Raw genomic sequence first — 25,166 nt, 5'->3', positions numbered from 1 at the left:
TCGGTCAAATACAACAAGACTTGGCGTTGGGGTGTGTCAGCTAGGTCAGGAGGTAACAGGGGGTGCACGGGCAAAAGGGGGCAAAGAGTGAAGCGTCTTATCATTAAACGCATTTAAATTAGATATTTCTGTCATGCATCAATAATACACTAGCAGGACTTTGTAAGCTTCAAGTAAAAGTGTGTCTCCGGGCTCATGTGTTCAACATAATGGAGTCGGATCCGACTCCATGGGAACGGGTCAAACTTGAAGCGCAAGTCTTCGCCAGGCCAGGTTGCCTACTCAGGGCCCGCAATCTTTGGAAGGCAGTTATACGCAATTTGGAAACGACCCATTATCCCTGGATAATATGACTGATACATCTTGATCACATGACTCCAGGGGTAAGGACCCTGGTCCCTGGCCTGGATAATATGACTGATACATCTTGATCACATGACTCCAGGGGTAAGGACCCTGGTCCCTGGCCTGAATAATGTGACTGATACATCTTGATCACATGACTCCAGGGGTAAGGACCCTGGTCCCTGGCCTGAACAATAATAATTATGACTGATGCATCTTGAATGAATCCATCCCCAGAAAACATCTCCCTGCTCATTGTTATTTATATTTGGTTCTTTCCCTCTAAGGTTATTCCACCAGAGGGCGCTACAACATGGACTTTTTAGGAGAATGTGGTTTTTTTTTTAAGATGACAGTTTTATACTAATATACTCCTGCATATACTAATGCTATATTCTGTTATTAGAAAATAAAATAGCCAATCTACAACAAAGACATCTTGTACTATCTGCTATTTTTGAAAAATCTTTTCATAATGATGCTGATGTCTATGTCTGAGGTGGGCGAGTCTTTCAGTTCCTTCATGATGCTGAGTGACATCATAATGTTGCTGATGTCAGAGGTGGGCGGGTCTTTGAGTACCTTCATGATGCTGAGTGACATCATAATGTTGCTGATGTCAGAGGTGGGCGGGTCTTTCAGTTCCTTCATGATGCTGAGTGACATCATAATGTTGCTGATGTCAGAGGTGGGCGGGTCTTTCAGTACCTTCATGATGCTGAGTGACATCATAATGTTGCTGATGTCAGAGGTGGGCGGGTCTTTCAGTTCCTTCATGATGCTGAGTGACATCATAATGAGGCTGATGTCAGAGGTGGGCGGGTCTTTCAGTTCCTTCATGATGCTGAGTGACATCATAATGTTGCTGATGTCAGAGGTGGGCGGGTCTTTCAGTTCCTTCATGATGCTCAGTGACATCATAATGTTGCTGATGTCAGAGGTGGGCGGGTCTTTCAGTTCCTTCATGATGCTCAGTGACATCATAATGTTGCTGATGTCAGAGGTGGGCGGGTCTTTCAGTTCCTTCATGATGCTCAGTGACATCATAATGTTGCTGATGTCAGAGGTGGGCGGGTCTTTCAGTTCCTTCATGATGCTGAGTGACATCATAATGTTGCTGATGTCAGAGGTGGGCGGGTCTTTCAGTTCCTTCATGATGCTCAGTGACATCATAATGTTGCTGATGTCAGAGGTGGGCGGGTCTTTCAGTTCCTTCATGATGCTCAGTGACATCATAATGTTGCTGATGTCAGAGGTGGGCGGGTCTTTCAGTTCCTTCATGATGCTCAGTGACATCATAATGTTGCTGATGTCAGAGGTGGGCGGGTCTTTCAGTTCCTTCATGATGCTCAGTGACATCATAATGTTGCTGATGTCAGAGGTGGGCGGGTCTTTCAGTTCCTTCATGATGCTGAGTGACATCATAATGATGCTGTTGTCAGAGGTGGGCGGGTCTTTCAGTTCCTTCATGATGCTGAGTGACATCATAATGAGGCTGATGTCAGAGGTGGGCGGGTCTTTCAGTTCCTTCATGATGCTCAGTGACATCATAATGTTGCTGATGTCAGAGGTGGGCGGGTCTTTCAGTACCTTCATGATGCTCAGTGACATCATAATGTTGCTGATGTCAGAGGTGGGCGGGTCTTTCAGTTCCTTCATGATGCTGAGTGACATCATAGCTAGATGTGTTTCCCTGTCGCGACACCCGCCCACATTAACCTTAATAATAGAGCAAATACATCATAATAACAATAATACTGAAACCAGATATAATCATTAAGGAAGGTTTATGCATGTACTATGTGTATACTATGTAAACTCTTTTCCAGCCATTCAGTTGCAAAAAAAACCGAAAGCGTATTTTTTATATATCTGGGGACCCCCAAATTTGGCGACGCCCCTGAGCGTGTCGCGACCCCCAGGTTGAGAACCCCTGTTCTTAAAGGCCTATTCATTCATATACCCTTGTACTCGTCTGTAAAACAAGGGCCACTCCTTTCCATGCCATACTGGAAGGCAGCAATCAGGATAATTGCTTTTTTCCCGAATCTCCTGAACTTATAATATGAACACAGTATTTTGCGTTTCCATGTCGTTTACACACGTACCGTATCTCCACTAGATAAAGAGTGCTGGGTTGTGCCCCGAGAATAGCTGATCTACAAGCTCTGAATTAACTCACCGCAAAGCATTGTGAGCTTGTAGATCTCCTATTTTCGCTATTTCTGTCCAATGGGATCTCAGCCCGGCTGCCTCTCAGTGTTTCAGTGGACTTCCTAACTCAGTGGGGGGTCAGACTGACTGTCTCTATACATCTGTCTGAGGGGATTACTCTGGTACGCTCTGATTGGTTCCACCACGTTAAAACTATAATCTTATGGCAGGGCATTATAATGTCCTGTCTGTGTGTACGTGTGGCTGGGTGTATAGCGGCTAGTAAGAGACATGTGTTAAGACATTCAGAACGGGAACCCCCTTTTGGTGTTTTAAGCATGACGTAATACTTTAGCTGTTGAAAAATAGCAGATCTACAAGCTCATAGTGCCATGCACCGAGTGCCACGCTATACAAGCTTGTAGATCTGCTATACTTTTGAAAAAATCGTGCAAAATGTGGCGCAAATCTTTGAATATATATTCTTTCAGAGCGAACGTTTTTTAACTAAAATCTTTGTTGTTCATGCATGGGGGGGGTCCCTGGAACAACATATTTTCAGATGGGGGTCGGCGGCCAATTACGTATATATTTTTGGAGGGTCCTTGAGAACGACTGACCATAAAAACATGGGGTTTTCTTCAGAAAACGGTCAGGATTTAGAAGGCATTTGTAGAATCTGGTGTCAGGTCTAAATGTGTTAAGTGGGTCAGTGATGCGTGGACGACGCCGCGTTCCGGACGCATGTCCTCCTCTGTCGCTCTGTTTACCCGGTAAGACTTGTTGTCTGTTGCCATGGTGACGTGTGTGTGTGTGTGTGTGTGTGTGTGTGTGTGTGTGTGTGTTTGTGTGTGCTTTCTTATATGCTGGATCAGCATGGTAAAACATGGCAACCCGCCCCGACCAAAATGTGTGACTGTAGGCTACTGTATAGCAGATTACATGGTTTTTGTTTTGGTTTAGTGTTCCACAGTAGATTTACTGTGAGACAGCCAGGGATTGGTTGGTTTATTCTGTGAGCACACCCTTTTCAGGGGATTTGTCGAGAACAATAGGCCTAGATTGCTAAAAAATGTAAAAGCAGCTCATACAGTGCATCCAAACAGAAAAGTGCTATCCTTTTGGTGTTTTAAGCATTATGTTATAGGCTTATAGCTATTGAAAAATAGCAGACAACTTGTATAGGTCTGCTATTTTTTAATTAAAAAAAAAGAAGTGGTACAAATCTTTGAATATATTCTTTCAGAGTGAACGTTTTTAATTCAAATCTTTGCTTCTGGGGGGTGGGGGGGGAGGGTGTGGTCAGTGGAACAACATAGTTACAGATGGGGGTCGGCGACCAATTACATATCATTTTGGGGGTCCGACTCCTTGACATGAAAATGTTTGAGAACCACTGACATGGAAACATAGGGTTTTTCCAGAAAACTGTCTGGATTTGCCACTGTCTTTAATGCATTGCACATACAGTACCCTGGCCTCTATGAAGTGAAGTTCACCCAGAGGGTCTCAAGTGGTGACGTTGCTCTCTAGAAGCGGCAGAGGTGAAGACTTGGCATACTGTATAGAGAGAGGAACGTTAATGTGGGGGAGACAGCCTGACAGCGTGTAAACGAAAGCATGACGGAGGCACGGAGAAAGGGCAAGTCAGTGTGAGTGTGTGTGTGTGTGTTTGTCAGAAGAGAGAGAGAGAGAGAGTGTGTAACTATAAGCTGCTGGCTCAGGTTTCAGGGTGAATTACTGCACTGTGTGTGTGTGTGTGTGTGTGTGTGTGTGTGTGTGTGTGTGTGTGTGTGTGTGTGTGTGTGTGTGTGTGTGTGTGTGTGTGTGTGTGTGTGTGTGTGTGTGTGTGTGTGTGTGTGTGTGTGTGTGTGTGTGTGTGTGTGTGACCTGTTTGGGGCCCCCAGGGTGAGGGTGTGTGAGGATGTTTTTGAAATGCTCCGTCAGTGTTCACAGCTTCTGTGGCCGACGTTACAAGTGTGTGTGTGTGTGTGTGTGTGTGTGTGTGTGTGTGTGTGTGTGTGTGTTTGTATTTATTAAATTATATCATTAAAAGTAAAATGTACTCAGTTATTTTCCACCACTGGCTTCACACACCTGTTGCTCCCAGTGTCGTTACTATAGGTTAGTAGAGCTACAGATTCTACTCATCGTAAGAGAATGAGTACTAAAACTTTATATACCACGTTGTTTGCACGCCGAGGTCAACAATTAGCCGATCTACAAACTCACAGCAAGTCAAATCGTGACGCGTTGCGATCTTTGTATATCCGCTTCGTATGTTGTCTGTCATAATGAATTTTCAACCTTATCTTCATGTTATCGGTCGTCACTATTAATGCTCATTATATACCATAATTCTTTTGTTTATACTGCCTCACCCACGTGTCTCAGAGGAGAGAGGGCTGTGGGCAGTTCAGAAACACGCCTACCAGTGACATCATCGATAGGGAATAGCTTGCTATAATAGAAACTGTATAGGCTTAATTTCTCTTCCTGGTGGAAAATAATAGAAGCCATTTGTGCATTAATAATAACATTTTAAATCTTTGAAAAACATTGCCGGTATTAAATGAATTATTTCGCCACTGCTCCACTACATAATCAATATTTTGAAGGCCAAGAACTCCCAGGCCATGAACAGGAAGTAGGCCTAAACAACGGCTGTGTAGCGTGCCGTTCGCTCTTATTTTAATTCATCCTGACCTCTGGATCAGCGTCTTCAAATCTGAGGCCATGGTTCTCAGCAGGAAACCGGTGGATTGTGCAGTCCGGGTAACTTAATCAATCAAACCCCTTAAAATGACGTAGAGCCACCGGTACGGTACGTCAATGGCAGGGAATGTGCGAGGTATAGGGAATGTATACCTATACCTACCGATGATGTCACTGGTAGGCGGGGCCAGTGATTGTCACAGAGTTACAGACCTGTAGGGTCCATTTAGAACCTCTAAACTATAGGAACCCATGAGGTCTCCTGGACCTCCCTAAAGTGTGTAAAGTATAGGCTACTTAAAATGACTCCCACTTCACAGCCAGCCATCCATCCATCCATCCATCCATCCATCCATCCATCCATCCATCCATCCATTTCATTCAGATCCTAGTGTGTGTGTGTGTGTGTGTGTGTGTGTGTGTGTGCGCGCGCGCATGTGTTACCTATATGAGTGTCCTGATCCATTCCCATGTGGTATCTCTCTCTCTCTCTCTCTCTCTCTCTCTCTCTCTCTCTCACACACAGACTCACACGCACGCACACACACACACACACACACACACACACAGAGAGGAGGAGGAGGCGACACGGTGCGACACAGAGCCATTTTCAGCCACAGGGCTCATGGGCTGGTGGTTGGAATGGCAACATTACACCGCGCTATTCTGACCGGGTAGAGCCCCCCCAGAAAACACAGGGGAGAGAGAGGGAGAGGGAGAGGGAGAGAGGGAGGAATGGATAAGGAGGACACATAAGAGAAACAGTAAGACTAATACTAAGGCTAAGTGTATGTATCTATAAGCAACGCACGACAGACAGAGTCAGACAGACAGACAGAGAGAGAGAGGAGGTTGAGAGACAGGCACCTGCAGTCAGAGAGAGAGAGAGAGAGCGAGAGAGACGCTTTACCGCGTTGCCAGGAGGACCTTACCTCTCTTACCTACCTACCGCTAAAATACTGCCGGTGAACACAGGTATATATAACACACACACGCACACACACACACACACACACACACACACACACACACACTAGACAGCTGCTTGTTATTTGTGTTGTGTGATTTTAACTCAGTGCAGCCGGCAGGCAGGCTCTACGCAGCTGCACGCGGCTACACTGTATATCGGGCATGTTGTTTGAATGATGTTGTGTGTTGTCGTTGACGTTAATAACGTCATTTTATATTCGTCATCGATTCGTCAGTATAGGCTAGTTAGTAGGCTACAAACACACATACGCCGCCTGGCCGGCGGTGCTCCCGCAGCTGCATGCTATCAGTAAGTTGTAAATAATATGACGTCACGTCATGATCGGATATGCTTTTGTCTTCTGCTGCTGCATGGATAATGTTGAAAGTGTGTGTGTGTGTGTGTGTGTGTGTGTGTGTTCGTGTGTGTGTGTGAGATGTGTTAATGACCGTGGCTGCGGCACGTGGCACGTGCACTATATGTTGATGATGATGATGATGATGATGATGATATGATATGATGATGATGATGATGATGATGAGGTGCTGCTCTGAGGAAAGATGAAGATGTGTTGTTGGACTGGTGTGGAATCAGGGATGTACCCATGAGACAATTTGGCCGATATCGATATCCGATATAAATATAAATTAATTGCTTTTATGGCCGATAACCGATATAATTATGATCTCCTTCTGTATTAAAACAATATTATTATTTTGGCCATTCTGAAAAAAAAGGCTGCATTTAAAAAAATTAAAAAAGCAATGCCTCTTAATTTATTCCAAAACTAAGGGATGCAGTGTTATTGAGATGTTGGCTCATATCCAACACAAACAGCTTGAATGTAGTATTTCTTTTAAATGCTCCAACTATTGACTCTTTCGAAAGCTTCCCTAGAAAACTAATTATAGTAAAATTAAATATCTACTAAATCCGCTATATTATACCGATTACTGATTAATTGATTTAAGGGTTAGGGTTAGGGTATATATCTGCCAATACTGATGTGTTTGCCAATTAATCTCCCATCACTAGGATGGATCTCTCTCTCTCTCTCTCTCTCTCTCTCTCTCTCTCTCTCTCTCTCTCTCTCTCTCTCTCTCTCTCTCTCTCTCTCTCTCTCTCATGCTGAGAACCAGTGTAAACATCTGATTGGCTCATAATGTGCCTTTTATTACAGTCTCACCCAGGCCTGGTGATTGTAAACATACAGATCAATAAGCCGAGCTCAATATCAATGGTCACTGATCAGCTTACTTGAATGATTTATTGGTTGTCTGAATACTTTATTAACATGATTTGTTAACAGTACAGCAGGTATAGTGTTGTGGTTTTGGGTGACCACTGACCATCTATTTGGGCAGGAACCCTTTTTGGTGTTTTAAAGCACTATGTTATACTTTAGCTATTGGAAAATAGCAGATCTACAAGCTCATAGCGCGTGCTATGAGCTTGTAGACCATACAGAAACATAGACCATACAGAAACAAGGTTTTTCAGATTATTTTTAGGATTTTAAGGGGGCACGGTGGCACAGTTGGTAGTGCTGTCGCCTCACAGCTAGAAGGTCCTGGGTTCGATTTCCGCTGAGGACGCTGTGGGCACTGGCGGCGTGTTCCCTCCTCCGCGTCATCAGTGCCCAAACCCGAGGCGGGGGTTGGCGAAAGGGCCTTTCTGTGTGCATGGAGTTTGCATGTTCTCCCCGTGTCCCCTAGTGTAGATACCCTCACAAAAACATGCCGTAATCCTGGTCTCTAAAACTACCTCCCCCTGGCCAGCCGGGGCGCCTGATGGAGGGGAAAGGAACTGGTCGGAATAACGTGTCGTGTCCCTTCCACACGCTATACGTCCCGCCGGGGAAATTCCCCTCTGTCAGGTAAAAAGAAGCAGCTTGGACTCCTCATGCATAGAAGGAGGCATGAGGTCAGTCCGCTGCCCCCCCCAGGTTGGCAGAGGAAGTGTAGCGCCCAGGATTACATTAGATAATTGGCACTGGGTGAAAAAGAAAGAAAACTGGGTGGGATAAAAAATTATAAAGGATTTTGACGTCAGGCCTAAATGGGTTAAGGCCTCTAGAAGTCTTCCATTTAACCCATTCTGACCTGAGATCAGATTCATACGAGGTTTCCACTGCACACACACTGGTCTGATTAACCCATTCTGACCTGAGATCAGATTCTAAAAATGTCAGATCGTTCTTCGATTTTTCAAAAATAGCAGACCTACAAGCTCGTAGCGCGCCACTCGGTGGCGCGCTATGAGCTTGTAGATCTGCTATTTTTCAATAGCTAAAGCATAACATGATGCCAACACCAAAATGGGTTCCCGGTCAGAATGGGTTAAACCTTGGGGTGGTGGGTGAGGATCCGTCCAATCGCAGGTGTGGAGAACATAATAATATGCCAACACAGCGATGTATTACACATAACCTTCTGAAGTTTATTACACACACAGATAAATATATACAGTAAGAACAGTGGATCTACGACGTCCCTGGTATAGATTATGGAAACAAAGATAATGACAGAATGAGCAGGAACAAGCATGCATCTCATACTGTATCATATTGCACATACAGTACAGTCCCTCTGATACAGTAGCACGGACAATCACCATGCTGCGGGTATCAATATGCTAATGCAGATACATGTTTTGTCACTGAGTCAGGCAGCTGAGGTTATAATATCATAACAGGCAGTAGAGTCAGAAGTTATAGGACAACACAGAAATCCCCGGGGGCTTGTTCCCATCGTGTAACACACATACAATACAAATACAATACAAACCATGTAGGTCAAGGCATTGAAGTTCCATCCCTTTGTAGTAGTAGTAGTAGTAGTATTAGGCTGGCTGACGTCAAAGTGAGAGAAATAGGTGAACTTAAAAAGAATCCAAGGCACACTCTGTTCAGTGAAGTTAAAATACCTAATTGGTCTGGCAAAGATTTACAAACGCAGGTGACCAACATGTTTTGGCCCAGCGGCCTTCGCCAGGGACCAATGAATGCAAAACATGTTGGAGTGAAACTCAGCTATTATGTCTCGGTTGTTGGGTATTGAATTAACTTTCTTTGTGCTAGCCTGTTAGCCTTAATGTCTTGCTGTACCACATGGTGCTGTTTACATTTCTAACTAATAAAGTATTCAATCAATCAGTGGTTTTCAACCAGTGATCTGGTGGGACCACCAGTGGTGATCCAGCTGGTCCCCAGCTATAGTGATGGAGAGTTGGTAACCAAATGGACCCTTATAGATCTTTAACTCTTGAGAGTTGTAAAGTGAAATACCTTTTACACTCTCAAAATAGTTACATTATTGTTAAACATCTGCGTTAATTAATTTACAAGAAGTCAACGCAATTAGAGAACTTTATTTGTATAGCACCTTTCATGACATGAAATGCAGCTCAAAGTACTTTTACAGAGCAATGGAGAAAAAAGAAAAGAAAAGCAAGGCATAAAACATAAAAAAAACAAGCAGTAATGCAATACAGTGAGGACATGAATAACAAAAAATAAAAGATCAATTAAAAGCAAGGGTGTAGAAGTGGGTCTTGAGCTGTGCTTTAAAAATGTCTACAGATTAGAGGCTGCCTGTCGAAGGTACAGTGGGAGTTTGTTCCACGCCGTAGAATAATTGTTATTATTGTTATGATCATCACATGTCTCTACTAATGGTATGGAACTGTGGACAATATATTATCCAATGACAACAAAATAGAAAATATTCAAAGTCTTGTGTCTGAGAGGCAAAATCTCATCAAATGGTGGTCCGTGGCTCAAACGCGAATAAATAATCGACCTTGAAATGACAAGGGTCGAAAACCCCTGCAATCAACAATCAATATTCATGTTTATTGTTGTATGTAATTGTGACCTTGAGTCTGCAATAAAGCCACTCGTTCAATCAAAAGGATCCAAGTAGGAATGCTCTCCAAATTGGATCTTTATCAGAATCGATAGAACTCTTGAATCATTTAGCACTTTATTGATATACAATTAGTTTACAGCGACATCAGCAGTATTTCCAGGGCAAAACACTTCCGTATTGTTTATATCTCAGGTGCTAGTATTTATACACAGTTTTATTTTTTTACTAGTAATATTTTTTTTTATCTCTTAATTTTTGTTTACTATTATGGAGCCGGAATGGGGAATCCATAAGAACAGGAATTGATGAGCAGAATTGGAATCGATAAAAACCTCATTGTGTCCAAAACTGTTACTTTTCAGGATTAAAACATTAAAAAGCAGCAGAGCTTCAAGCAGCTTGTAGCTCTGCTGCTTTTGATGCTGTTGTGTGACTGTAGAACCACGCACGCACGCGCACACACACACACACACACACACACACACACACACACGCACACACACACACACACACACACACACACGCACGCACACACGCACGCACAAAGTTAGACTGTGGAGATCAGCAGCGATATGTCCCTGTCTGAACTCCGAGGCCCGTGACAGAACAGAATGTACGTGACCTACTGTATAGGATATTTTAATACTGCTTATTAAACCACAACACTGCTGCTCCACCATGTTGACTGCGGAATCCTTCCAGTCCAGGGCCATTACTTCACACCCTTAATAGCAGCTATAATGACAGACAGCTTGTGGTACAAAAGCAATTAGTAGGTAATGTGTACAGACGGTGCTCTCGATACCTTAGAACTGTGGCTTATGAGGACAGCTGAGGGCACGCAATATATATACGAATCCACTCAGGGGTCCCCCATGGGACCTAGCAGCCCAGCTCTGGTCCATAGCTTCCCCTTAAGGCCCTCGCATGAAATGCAGCACAGCCTCTCGACTTAACAAAAAGAACAAAATGAGGGCGCAGTGGAGTAACTGAAACATAATATGAAAATCTTTCCTTTCTGGCCAAAAAAAATCATTTTATGGTGGTGGTGGGGGGGGGGGAGGGAGATGATTAAACGGTTTCATATATTTCATAGATTGCCTCATAGGCTTGTTTTACGGCACTATCAGTGTGAATTAACACTTATTTGTTTGTTGTTTGCTTACTCATCATCTTTTCTATGTCTATTTTCATATTATGTAATCGCTAAACCCACAATATTTTATAAACCTGACCTTTGGCTATGTACTCGCACGGTTAGCTCTTCCTCCCCTCTCCTCCACCACACCTAATAATGGCTATAATCTCATTAATCTGCAAATGCACAATAACACTTTATATAAAAAACTGCCTCCCCCTGGCCAGCCCGGGGCGCCTGATGGAGGGGAAAGGAACTGGTTGGAATAACGTGTTCCTTCCACACGCTACGTCCAACCAGGGAAACTCCCCCCTGTCAGATGTAAAGGAGCAACTTGGACACTCAGGCATGAAGGAAGCATGAGTTCAAGTCCGTTGCTCTCCCCTTGTCCCCCATATATGGGGACTAGGTTGGTGGAGGGTGTGTAGAGCCCAGGATCACATTAGATGATTGACACAGGGGTGAAAAATGGGTTACAAAATCGTGGGATAAAGAAATATTAAAAAAATAACACTTTATATAAAGCTCAAAGGTTAGCCGTAGCTATCTTGCTGCGCTGTCAGGAAGACGTTTGAAATGAGTGAGAAATAGTAGCGAGGTTTGCTGGTGGACCATAGTGTTGACAGCACATTATAGAGTTAGTTTTAGTCATAGTCTTTTGAATAACGTTTCATTTAGTTTTAGTCATCTGAAATGCATTTCGTTTTAGTCAACTAAATATCAAAGGATTTTATCCGACTAAATCTATAGTGGGTCACTCTTTGTTTTGTTTTGTTTCCAACATTAAGATTTTAGGGGTTCCCCAGATGACAGTAAAGTGACAAATTAAGGACTTGTACCAAAGATACCAAAGATAAAAATATAAATAAATGAAATGAACAAAGAGCATTAGCCTACTACTGCAACATTAACTGTTGCAGTAAGGTAAGGTAATGCTACTGTAGGTTGCCTTTGAGGCTCTACTGCACAATTCTCTCTGCACTCGACGATATGTGATTATTCAGCTCATTTATTGACTAGAGAGTTCAATACACACACTTGTAAGTCGATCTATAGATGAATGTGTCTGCTGAACGTATACATCTGTCTGGGTAAATGCTGAATGCGTAAATTGTAAATGATGAATGTCAAATTGTAATTGTAACTGAGCATGTGTGGTTTAGTGGCTCAATACGATGTCACCATGCACCTCTTGTGTATTCATTCTGTCAGTCAGATGGATGTGTTGTCTGATCTGATCACCATAAAGGGTGACAGATAGGGAAGCCATGGAACTATCTGAGTTTGGGCAGGCAGGCAGGCGGGCAGGCATGCAGGCAGGTGGGCAGGCAGGCAATGGCATGCATGCTAGCCACTTTCGGGACCCTCGGTTACCTTTTCTGAATTTTGGACAGCGGTACCTTAGGGTCCCTCATCGGTTATTCCACTCTCCATAGGACACAGATGTTCCTACTCTCTGTTCACAGAGACCTGCTTGGTCGCTTGAGTGTTGTTGGTGAGATGTTTCAAAGATGCATATAATTATAACAGCTTTAGGAGAAACGTGTGCGAAAAGGCGCTAAGCGGAGTTGCCGGTCAGAGTTTGGGCAGGAAAAGATTAAAAATTCTTAACGGCAACTCCGATTAGCGCAGGCAGGCATGCAGGGAGGCATGCAGGCAGGCATGCAGGGAGGCATGCAGGCAGGCATGCAGGGAGGCATGCAGGCAGGCATGCAGGGAGGCATGCAGGGAGGCGGGCAGGCAGGCAGGCAGGCAGGGAGGCATGCAGGCAGACATGCAGGCAGGCATGCAGGCAGGCAGGCAGGCAGGCACTGTGGAAGATGCTGTGGATTGTAGATTGAATTGTTAACACCTCACTAGAGATTTTAAAAAAAGTATTGATTTGATATGAAAAGGTTTGCAGAAAAAAGCACAGGGAAGTATACAGTTCAATACAAGATGATTTATGACCCAAGAAAGCCTATAGGGCTTGTTTCCATTAGGGTTCTTTCCTTCATCAGTCAAACTGGAGATCCTTGTCTTGAACTGAAAAAGATTGAGATTAACTGATTATAATACTAGACAGGGCCAGGCACCTTAGACAAACAGTGGTTTAATAAATGTAGTGTGATTATGTTAAGTAGGGCTCCCAATTGCAGGCAGCTCCTCAGGCTTAAAACCTTAGTTTTATTTATACTCCATAGTCATAGTGCAACCGTGTCTCTGGCTAAAAATGCCTGATCTTCAAACTGTATCAACTGGCTTGAAGATCACTTGCCTATTGCAACCTAGTTTTGGGCATGCCTGTATATGGGCATGCCATTATAAGCCTACTGTCGTGAGTGACAGAACAAAAACTAAATGATTAATACATTTTGCACTCTATTTTTGCAGATTAGGCAATTTTGTATGAAATAACTTGTGACAGGCCTGGAAACAAACCGATGATGACTCTGTCCAACTATCTTCTTAGGTTGTCTTGAAGAGGCAGACAGACAGACAGACAGACAGGCAGACAGACAGACAGACAGACAGACAGACAGACAGACAGACCTTTCAAACGTCTTACTGAAATCATTGTCGGCTGACGTGTGCCTTGGCTATGCTACGGGCAGGACTTTCCTGAAGCCAGTGGGACTCTCACGGGTGTTATGTACTTCTGATCGTGTGGAGTGGATAACTGCCGCGTTTAGGCTGTCGTTTAATTTACACCGATTTCATTTATTAACCGCCCTGAAGACAAACCGTATGCACAATCACTGGCCCCAAACATGTTAGCTGTGTGAATATTAGAAGGTTAACGCATGCACGTCAGTTCTGACACATTATCTGATGTACAGGCAGTCAGGCACTGACACCATGCACGCTGCACGCATGCACACACTCACACATGGACACATGCACTCACACATGCACACATGCACACACACGTCTCACACACACACACACACGTCTCACACACACACACACACACACACACACACACACACACACACGCACACACACACACACACACTCACACTCACACTCACACTCACACTCACACTCACACTCACACACACTCACACATGGACACATGCACTCACACATCTCACACACACACGTCTCACACACACACACACACACACACACACACACACACACACAGTCAGGTGAAAGGTTGCCCTGTTGCAGGTTAAAGGGTCAGTTCTATTCCCAATACTAGGATGTAACTCTACTCTCCAACACCTCTCTAGTCTGCTCTGATCTCCTTGTTAGTAGACTACTGGTCCAGTCTGATCTCCTTGTGTACAATTTACAATTACAATTTACAGTAGGCATTTAGCAGACGCTCTTAATCCAGAGTGATGTACAGTATAAGCAAGAACAACACGTGGTAATACATCAAATGCATAAACAACAGTCATCAATGATCATACGTAAGCTACGAACCTAACATGGCAGGCAATAACATGCATGCAATGTGCATGCATGCAGGCAGGCAGGCGGGCAGACACTGTGGAAGATGCTGTGGATCGTAGACTGAATTCGGAAAGAAATGGGAAGGAACGAAATTACATCTGGCCACAAAAGATGGCGGGATCTACGGAATGTGAAGGGGTATAGGGGGATGTGAAGGGGTATAGGAGGATGTGAAGGGGTATAGGGGGATGTGAAGGGGTATACAATGGCTTCAATTGACAATGAATGGTGGACTGTATCTTTGCATCTTCATGTCACTGGCTTCCATTGACAATGAATGGTGGACTGTATCTTTGCATCTTCATGTCGCTGGCTTCCATTGACAATGAATGACTGTATCTTTGCATCTGCCTGTGTGAACGCAGCATAAAGTATGTGTGCTCAGGGCAGTTCTCCCGCCAGCTGGAGCAGGAGTGTTGGCTGATATTTTCAACCTGTCACCTCTCCTAGGCCAATGGGTCTTCAACAGGGGGTCGGGGACCCCTAGGGGGTCCTCAGAGATACTACAGGGGGGCTGCCAAATGATGTTGTTTTCTACATTTCAGTTAGAAGATAAAATGAAAATAACTGACCTGTAAATACCTCGTGCACTTGATGTTTTCAGACTCCACCTTATAGCCCGTAACACCTGCCATAGCACTTGACCTAGCCTCAACGACCTTACAGGCTTATGCAAAGGCTAAACCTGTCATTTAGACAGCATGTTATGTAGACATAGACATAGTATCATGTTGTCAGGTCATTGTTGTTCTGGCATCCTATAGTGTTTATTTCGTTTATATGTATGGATATTCTACTGTTAGACTGATGAGAGGGTCTTGGTTTATTAGACCCTGATAGGCTGATAGGTTTCTTGGTTTTGATGTACTACCTTGTGTTGTTCTTGCTTACTGCAAGTCGCTCTGGATTAAGAGCATCTGCTAAAAGGTATAAATGCCTAAATTGTTTAAATCATTTTTTTAAGTGATATATTTATTATTCAATTCCAAATGGCATCATAGTATTGGGCACCCCTGGGCCGCGGCGAGGCACCCACTAAACCACTGCTCTACAGACTGACTGACTGACAGACAGACAGACAGACAGACAGACAGACAGACAGACAAGGTGTGCTGACAAGTGTGATGTCTGTCTGTCTGTCTGTCTGTCTGTCTGTCTGTCTGTCGTAAGCTGACACTATAGTCATGTGTATGTGAACTGCCGGGGGGGGGGGGGGGGGGGGGGCTGTGCTGTAGGTTAAGGTGAGAGCCCTTAAAGGCCTGAAGCTTCTGATGTCACCACCAGCGTATATTTATAACCATGCCGTCTGTGTCTGTATAGCTGTGGTGTCACCTATAGTGTTGTCCACTAATTCTAAGACGAAAACTGTTCGTCGACTACCTTTTTCCACTGACAAAAACTACATGGAAACTAAATGAAAACTAAGATATGATGACTAAGACTAAATATACTGACAATTTCGTCAACAGATAAGAATTTGACTAAAATGTTAGGAAGGGACTATAGTGGACAAGAGAATCTAGAGACCCAGTATAAGTCATTTTCCACTTGGTTGCATGCTGAAAATAGCCGATCTACAAGCTCACAACGTGTCCCAGCACGACGCGTTGTGAGCTTGTAGATCGGCTGTAAAAATAGTCATTACGATGGCATCAAGGCCCGCCAAAATACATTTTACTGAAACTGTAGACTAACACTAAAACATTCCAGGTGACTAAAACTAAATGAAAACTATTCAAGAGACTAAAATGACTAAAACTAAAATAACAATTTGCTGCCAAAAACAACAGCATCTCTTACTGGCGGGACTTGAGTCTGTTTGGATGCGAGCCCAGCGCTATCGTATAGTGATGTCATAGTGATGTCATGCAGGATGCTAGCCTATAGCACTGTCGTATAGTGATGTCATGCTGTCGTATAGTGATGTCATGCTGTCGTATAGTGATGTCATGCTGTCGTATAGTGATGTCATGCTGTCGTATAGTGATGTCATGCTGTCGTATAGTGATGTCATGCTGTCGTATAGTGATGTCATGCTGTCGTATAGTGATGTCATGCTGTCGTATAGTGATGTCATCGTATAGTGATGTCATGCTGTCGTATAGTGATGTCATCGTATAGTGATGTCATGCTGTCGTATAGTGATGTCATCGTATAGTGATGTCATGCTGTCGTATAGTGATGTCATCGTATAGTGATGTCATGCTGTCGTATAGTGATGTCATCGTATAGTGATGTCATGCTGTCGTATAGTGATGTCATGCTGTCGTATAGTGATGTCATGCAGGATGCGAGCCCAGCGCTGTCGTATAGTGATGTCATGCTGTCGTATAGTGATGTCATAGTGATGTCATGCAGGATGCTAGCCTATAGCACTGTCGTATAGTGATGTCATCGTATAGTGATGTCATGCTGTCGTATAGTGATGCCATGCTGTCGTATAGTGATGTCATCGTATAGTGATGTCATGCTGTCGTATAGTGATGTCATGCAGGATGCGAGCCCAGCGCTGTCGTATAGTGATGTCATCGTATAGTGATGTCATGCTGTCGTATAGTGATGCCATGCTGTCGTATAGTGATGTCATCGTATAGTGATGTCATGCAGGATGCGAGCCCAGCTGCTGTCGTATAGTGATGTCATGCAGGATGCGAGCCCAGCGCTGTCGTATAGTGATGTCATCGTATAGTGATGTCATGCAGGATTATGCCAGTCATGTTTCTGGGCTGTTCTTGTCAGGGTGAATGTCTGGCGGCCTTTAAATCACCCAGAATAGATGACGATCTACGGCGTCTACGAGCTCACAGCTTCAGCTTGGACATTCAAAAGAATTGACAAAATAGAGTAATACAAATAACAGAAAAAATGAGTCAAATAGCATTCATAATGTAGTCCTACAATGGTGGTGAAGTATCGTAATAGAATGTGATAAAAGCCTGTGTGTGTGTGTGTGTGTGTGTGTGTGTGTGTGTGTGTGTGTGTGTGTGCGTGTGCGTGTGCGTGTGCGTGCGTGGCTGTGCGCTGGCCCCTCAGCAGCTGTGTGTCGCCCAGCAGTCTGCCCCGCTGTAACCTGATAGGACCATGTGACCCATGTGACCGACCAACCAGCCCCGCCCATGAACACACACACACACACACACACACACACACACACACACACACACCACTGTCCTTGCGACGACGGCAATTTTATGAATGCCATCTTTTCATTTTTATTTTTTGCCATTTTTAGCCCTGACGCCGAGGCCAGAAATAGCAGATCTACAGACTGTACAAGCCTGCAACGTGTTGCACAGCAACTGTCTGTGACGCGTGGCTGGTGAGCTTGAAGATCTGCTATTTCCACTATACTTTTGTGTGACACTCTTGTGTGATGAATTAGGTCAGACGCATTCATTTATGAAAAAAACAAACGCATAAAAAGTGTAATTATCCCATTTTTGGCGGGAACCCCTTTTGGTGTTTTAAGCATTATTAGGTTGTACTTTAGCTGTTGAAAAATAGCAGATCTACAAGCTCATAGCGTGGCACAGAGTGCCGCGCTACAAGCTTGTAGGTCTGCTATTTTTGAAAAATCCTGAAAATGTGGTCAAATTTTGACTATATTCTTTCAGAGCGAACGCTTTTAACTCAAATCTTTGCTTTTTCATGTCAAGGCATGAAAATGGACGCCTCCTTGACATGAAGATGTTTGAGAACGACTGGTATAGAAACATCGGGTCTTTCAGAACACTGTCAGGATTTACAAGGCATCTGTAGAATCTTTTCTCAGGTCTAAAATAATGTGTTATGGACACAATGGTGTCCATAATATGATTGGGTTCCTTGTGTTTCCCATTCCCTTTGTGTACGTTTCAGGTTTTGTTTCCCATTATTCACACTGACAAATTACAATAGCTATTAGCTAAATGCTTAACTGGAGCTCTGCAGAGCTGGGATGGTCTGTGTATTTCGTGATGGGTTGAGAATAGCTGTGTTCTGCAACACAAATGACAGACAGACAGACAGACAGACAGACAGACAGACAATCTTACTGAACCATTTATTTATAAACCATGCGTAATGATGATGTCACTGGTTTATGAAGAGTCCACAGCCCTCCTCTGAGACAATGAGAAAATGGTACCACATTTGTTCATCATGAGCATTAAATGCCTGAAGAAGGTCAGACCCAAAGCTTGCAATAGAATAGATCATACACAAATACCCGGTTTTGCATAGATTTGAGGGTGCGGAGTCTCCCGTGTATATTTTCATATATCTAAACCTTTGTAGCCTCGGAAACCCAAACGTTTTTTATTTCCAGGGAGAAAAAAAGAGTCTGGGTCCGAGTCCACTTCAATTCGGCATTAGAGTAGCGCAAACGTCCATCACTCTCTGCTGATTTCTGATCGTCTGCACCTTTGTTAAATTGATGCGCACACACACACACACACACACACACACACACACACACACACACACACACACACACACACTACTCTATCTCTCTCTGTCGCTCTAATTAATTGCTCTAATTAATTAGTCTCATGTCATGCATCTGCGTCTAGCATACAGTAGGTGGACCCCAGGCTAAACCTTGGTGACTCCAGCACCTCACCCAAGTCTATTGGCAGATGAGCAGGTGGCTTTTTGCACATTTTTATCAATTATGAGCATTAGTTGGAAAATGGGTGACGAGACGTCCTTCAAGTCGCTCAACACCAGCAGGGCTTTTTTTTTTAACCCATTCTGACCTGAGATCAGATTCTAAAAATGTTCTTCTATACATCCTGACAGTTTTCTGTTTCTGTTTCTATGTCAGTCGTTCTTTGATTTTTTCAAAAATAGCAGACCTACAAGCTCGTAGCGCGCCACTCGGTGGCGCGCTATGAGCTTGTAGATCTGCTATTTTTCAATAGCTAAAGCACAACATAATGCTAACACCAAAAGGGGTTCACTGATGGGCCTGTCAGCCCCGTCACCTTCCCCCCTCAGGGACCCCTGGGGGTCTTCAGAGCTCATGTTAAACCCCCCTCAGGGACCCCCCTCAGGGACCCCTGGGGGTCTTCAGAGCTCATGTTAACACTGTGCTTTGATGCAGTAATGTGAGCTGACAGGCTGACAGGCCCACAGAGCATGCGGCTCCATGTGGCTGAACACAGTACAGACAGTATAGCGCTGAGCTCACACCCCAAATACCGCCCGGAGGCTTCAGGGCTTTATTTGACCTGACAACAGATTCGACACAAAATGTCTTCTAAATCATGACCGAAACAAACGTATACGTTTCTATGTCAGTCAGTCACTTTCATGTCAATTAAGGTTTATGTAATTGGCTGGGTTAATCCAGCTTTACTGGGGGAGCAAATACCACCTTTAAGCCAATATCAGACCAATGATTAAATTGAAAACCCATGTTTCTATAGCGGTCATTCTCAAACAAGGACTCCAGAAACTATATGTCATTGGCCTATCTGAAAATAATGTTGTTCCAGGGACCCCCCCACAGGGACCCCCCCACAGGGACCCCCCCACAGGGACCCCCAGGGACCCCCCCACAGGCAAAGATTTGAGATAAATACGTACACACTGAAAGAATATATATTCAAAGATTTGCGCCACATTTTCACGATAAAAAAAAAAAAATAGCTTGTAGATCTGCTATTTTTCAATAGCTAAAGTATTTCTAATGCTTAAAACACCAAAAGGGGTTCTCGCCCCCAAAATGGGTTAAAGACAGAGCCCAATCAAATCGCCTGATTGGCTGACTGTGGACTGGCAGATTCCGATTGGCCAGCAGTGCTCACGCCTCAGGCTGTGAAAGAAAGGATTTCCGTGTGGAGAGAAGGAGAATTCCCCGCAAAAAAAAACTGAAAAAAGTGTTTTAATTAAAGCTAACTGATGTTCTTCTATCTTCACAGGCCTGCCTGATTAACACAGCTCATCATGGACACAGGTATGTATGTACTGTATTTATATACAGTATTATCCTCACTACACTGTTGGGTGGATTTCTATCAAATATAGCAAAAACTAGCTGATCCTTACAGTAGGCTCCAAAATGTGCGTCGCATTATGGTGCATTCACTGCATTGTGATGCTTCATTAATTTATGAAACAATATGAAATGCAAGGTTCCTGCCTGACAACAACAATATATGACCTGTGTGTGCTGTGTGTGTGTGTGTGTACGTGTGTGCGTGTGTGTGCGTGTGCGCGTGCGTGCCAGCTTGTAACATTAAAGGAAATGGATTAGCATGCAGTTGATCTAGGCTTAAGCTTCATAATTCCATATTAAAATGGATGGCTTTGTTCTGTGTGTTCATTGTATAGAGCGTCGCAGTCCCGCCCCCTTTCATGACTACGCCAGGCCCAGTCCCGCCCCCTTTCATGACGACGCCAGGCCCAGGAAATGAATCCCAATGCATTTGTCCCTCATAGACATTTCAAAAAGTATTTATTTAAAGACCGTCTAAGCGTCGTACGAAGCCAACTCAAGTTGTGACAAATCATGACAACAAACACAATATTTTGGAATATATAAATATATTATATTTCTATATAATAAAAACTTTCTAAGTCTTTGTTTGGCCCAAAACATTGTGTTTATTGTCATGATTTGTCACGACAAGAGTTGGCTTTGTCCGCCGTGGCGTAAACGTCTTTAAATAAATACTTTCTGAAAAGTCTATGAGGAAAATGAACAGGGGATTTATTTTCCGGGTCTCTCGAGGGGGGGGGGGGGGGGGGGGGGGGGGGACTGCGACGCTCTAGAGTCTATTGTATTATATTATGCTTCACTTTGCATATAGGAAATAAACAGAGAAGTAGATACTGTGCCAAATATCTGACAATATACCCCCCCCCACTGGACCAGGGGTATTTCACTAGTTTTGATTAATCGATTAATTGAGAAGCATGTTTTTTTTTCGTCAACTTATGTGTCATTTTGTTGCAAAGTAGAAATGCTGGGATTTTTACTGATTAAGTTAGATTAATTAGTTACAGAAACAATAGCGTGATCATCGTACCAACATCAATACAGCATGGAAATGATGGGTCCGAGAGGCTAAATGTCATCAAACGGTGGTTCCGTGGTTCAGATGGGTCTGAGAGGCTAAATGTCATCAAACGGTGGTTCCGTGGCTCCTCAGATGGGTCCGAGAGGCTAAATGTCATCAAACGGTGGTTCCGTGGCTCCTCAGATGGGTCCGAGAGGCTAAATGTCATCAAACGGTGGTTCCGTGGCTCCTCAGATGGGTCCGAGAGGCTAAATGTCCTCAAACGGTGGTTCCGTGGCTCAGATGCCGACTAACTAATGGACCTTGATATGAAAGGGGTTGAAAACCACTGGTCTAAGAGGTGAACAGTTGCATCTGTCTCTGATTGGTTGGCAGAGATGTGGCGTTGCTACGGCGGCGTGTCGGACGGCCACAGGAACGGAGACTCCTCCCTCTCTCCCTCGGCGGCCAATAGGAACGGAGGCCACGCCCTCTCGCCCTGTCCGTCCAGCTCTCTGGCGGCCAAGGGCTTCCGCAGTGTCCGGCCCGTCCTGCACCGGAAGACGCCTCCCGAGTCGGTACGAACGCAACATCTATCGTTATGATTATTTGGATCATTATTGACATCATGGTTTTTTCACTGTCTGTCATGCTGTGCTACTGTACATTCCTGTTAACATATGGGTACGTTTATATCAAAATAAAATTGGTCTTCCGTCGTTATATTCACCTAAATGCTGTGCATCTCAGAAATACCTCAATTAAACCAACAGGGCACTACTTTCACTTTAGTGTGCATCTGCTATACTTAACCGACCTACAAGTTCACATATTCAGATACTGTATACTTAATTGTACACCGGTTGCCGAAAATACCCGTTCTACAAGCTGACGATGCGTTGCAACTGCAAGCTTGTACGTCTGCTCATTTGGTATCAATCTCACAAATCAAATTGAACATGGTGGTGAATCAGGAGTCGCTTCGATGACTCCACACCAAAACCAGAAACCTCTTCTCAGTTCACGTGTTATCTGAAGTTTTCTGCTTTCCTCCACGCTTAATGTACGCTCCGATGTTGCTCTGCGATGTTGCTCGGCGAAAACAGGCGATCTACAAGCTCACAGCGCCTCAAAATGCAACGTGTCGTGAGCTTATAGATTGCTTATTCTCGGCAGGCGACACTGTCGTACGATGACGTATATGAATCAGGCCTCGATCTCCCTCCATCTCTCTCTCTCTCTCTCTCTCTCTCTCTCTCTCTCTCAGATGAACGGGAGCCAGTCGTCCATCTCTCCGTTCTCCTCCCCCCCTCCCCCGCTGCTCCTGCCCTCCCCCCCGTCTCCCTCCCGCTCCTTCCGGGGTCTCCCCTCCTCCGCCTCCTTCCCCCCCTCCATGCCTCCCTCTTCCTCTCCTCACTCGCCCTTCCATCATCCCTCCATCCCTCCTCCTTCCACCTCTCCTCACTCGCCCTTCCATCATCCCTCCATCCCTGCTGCTTCCTCCTCATCCTCCTCTTCTCCAGGCCTGGGAATCAGACACAGTTTGAGTACAGGTGAGTAGACGCACGTGCACGTGCACATGCACGCACACACACACACACGCGCGCGCACGCACGCACACATGCACGCGCGCACACATGCACGCACAAATATGAGTAATTTGTAAATGCCTAAAATGTATTTATTTCAATTCAAAATCATCCTTAGTCCTTCAATTCAATTAACCCTATGACATAATGGTAGATCAACAGGACATTTCGATGGCCTTCCTGCGTCACATTTCGGCCTTAATGTGAGTCAAAACCATCAATATGCCAAGAGGAAGAAAAACTAATGAAAATCCATGTTACTATTAAACTCCTGGAGAGGAAAACGGCAGGAGCAAGAAAGTAAAAAGTGTGCAGCACCCAGTGATCTCTCTAATCCCTCTTCCAACTCAGCCTGATTAACTGAGCTAATCTGGTCTGAGGCACTGCTGTACGCACGTATGTCTGTGTGCGTGCGTGCGTGCGTGCGTGCATGCGTGCGTGCGTGCGTGCATGCGTGCGTGCATGCATGCGTGCGTGCATGCATGCGTGCGTGCGTGCATGCGTATTAAAGATAACATTCGCGTGCTTTCAGTCATTTGGATTCCATATAGTCAGCATGTCTTTCTCTTGGCCGTCTTGATTTATACTGTGTTGCGTGGCGGTGTGTCACACACTGATAATAGCACATCCACTAGCCTGCGACAGGATGTGAGCTTATTTGCAGTGCGATGTTACAGTGCATTGTTACAGTGCATTGTTACAGTGCATTGTTACAGTGCATTGTTACAGTGCATTGTTACAGTACATGCCTCACAGCCAAGTATACATCGGACATAAGCATGTGGCTGGTAAAGTCAAGCCAGATTTCGCACACAGTAAGACTTTCTAGACCAGAAAGCACGCCGGCTGGGCCTTCTCCATGCCCTACCCGCCCCTCTAGACCAGAAAGCACGCCGGCTGGGCCTTCTCCATGCCCTACCCGCCCCTCTAGACCAGAAAGCACACCGGCTGGGCCTTCTCCATGCCCTACCCGCCCCTCTAGACCAGAAAGCAAACCGGCTGGGCCTTCTCCATGCCCTACCCGCCCCTCTAGACCAGAAAGCACACCGGCTGGGCCTTCTCCATGCCCTACCCGCCCCTCTAGACCAGAAAGCATGCCGGCTGGGCCTTCTCCATGCCCTACCCGCCCCTCTAGACCAGAAAGCACACCGGCTGGGCCTTCTCCATGCCCTACCCGCCCCTCTAGACCAGAAAGCACACCGGCTGGGCCTTCTCCATGCCCTACCCGCCCCTCTAGACCAGAAAGCACACCGGCTGGGCCTTCTCCATGCCCTACCCGCCCCTCTAGACCAGAAAGCACACCGGCTGGGCCTTCTCCATGCCCTACCCGCCCCTCTAGACCAGAAAGCACACCGGCTGGGCCTTCTCCATGCCCTACCCGCCCCTCTAGACCGGCTGGGCCAGGCTAGCTTTGGAGTGTTCATGTTGTTGTTGTTCCTGCAGGTCATGTGAGCAGAGGTCAGAGCAGCCCCGCCCCCACGGACCACACATCAAACAGAACTGTGAGTTCAACAACACCACCAGAACTAATGTTATTGTTGTAGTCTCGTGGTCTTTTGAATAATTATGTTTTTGTTCTAGTCTAGTTTTTGTTGACTAAATAATATCATAAGAATGTAGTCGACTGGAATGTATTGTTGGCGGGCCGTGATGACATCGTAATATCAGCTTTTATTTTTATTTTTTAGAACCACTGCTCTATACACAGTAGCCAGCCTGCACAGTTTAACCCTGTAACCGCCATGTTCTTTGGTCCACACATTAAGTTCAAATAGGAGTTCACTCCAGTTTTACATTGTTTGTTTGTTTGTTGTTGTTGTTGTTGCAGAGAGGCAGAGACTGGTACCGCAACATGTACAACCAGATCCACGTAGTACACAAACCAGGTGAGCATAATACTACAATCATTACAGTACAAACAGGTGAGCATATACTACAGTCATTACAGTACAAACCAGGTGA

General features: G+C 44.8%; 1 protein-coding gene across 1 annotated transcript in view; it reads left to right on the top strand.

Annotated features, from left to right (window-relative positions):
* The first annotated feature begins 5,946 nt into the window (after positions 1-5,946).
* The window catches only part of LOC308322627 (uncharacterized protein), a 53,022-nt gene continuing 33,802 nt past the window's right edge, over positions 5,947-25,166 (top strand). Inside the window, exons 1-6 of the mRNA XM_080774003.1 lie at positions 5,947-6,189; positions 20,536-20,570; positions 22,012-22,193; positions 22,883-23,168; positions 24,648-24,706; positions 25,033-25,090. Coding sequence (XP_080630129.1) covers positions 20,561-20,570; positions 22,012-22,193; positions 22,883-23,168; positions 24,648-24,706; positions 25,033-25,090 — 595 coding nt within the window. The 5' untranslated portion in view covers positions 5,947-6,189; positions 20,536-20,560. The remainder of the gene's footprint in view (positions 6,190-20,535; positions 20,571-22,011; positions 22,194-22,882; positions 23,169-24,647; positions 24,707-25,032; positions 25,091-25,166) is intronic.

Source organism: Protomyctophum bolini (assembly GCF_963924005.1).
Source record: "Protomyctophum bolini genome assembly, chromosome: 10".
NCBI lineage: Eukaryota > Metazoa > Chordata > Actinopteri > Myctophiformes > Myctophidae > Protomyctophum > Protomyctophum bolini.
The sequence above is the reverse complement of the archived record's forward strand: the minus strand, read 5'-3'. Positions and strand labels throughout refer to the sequence as shown.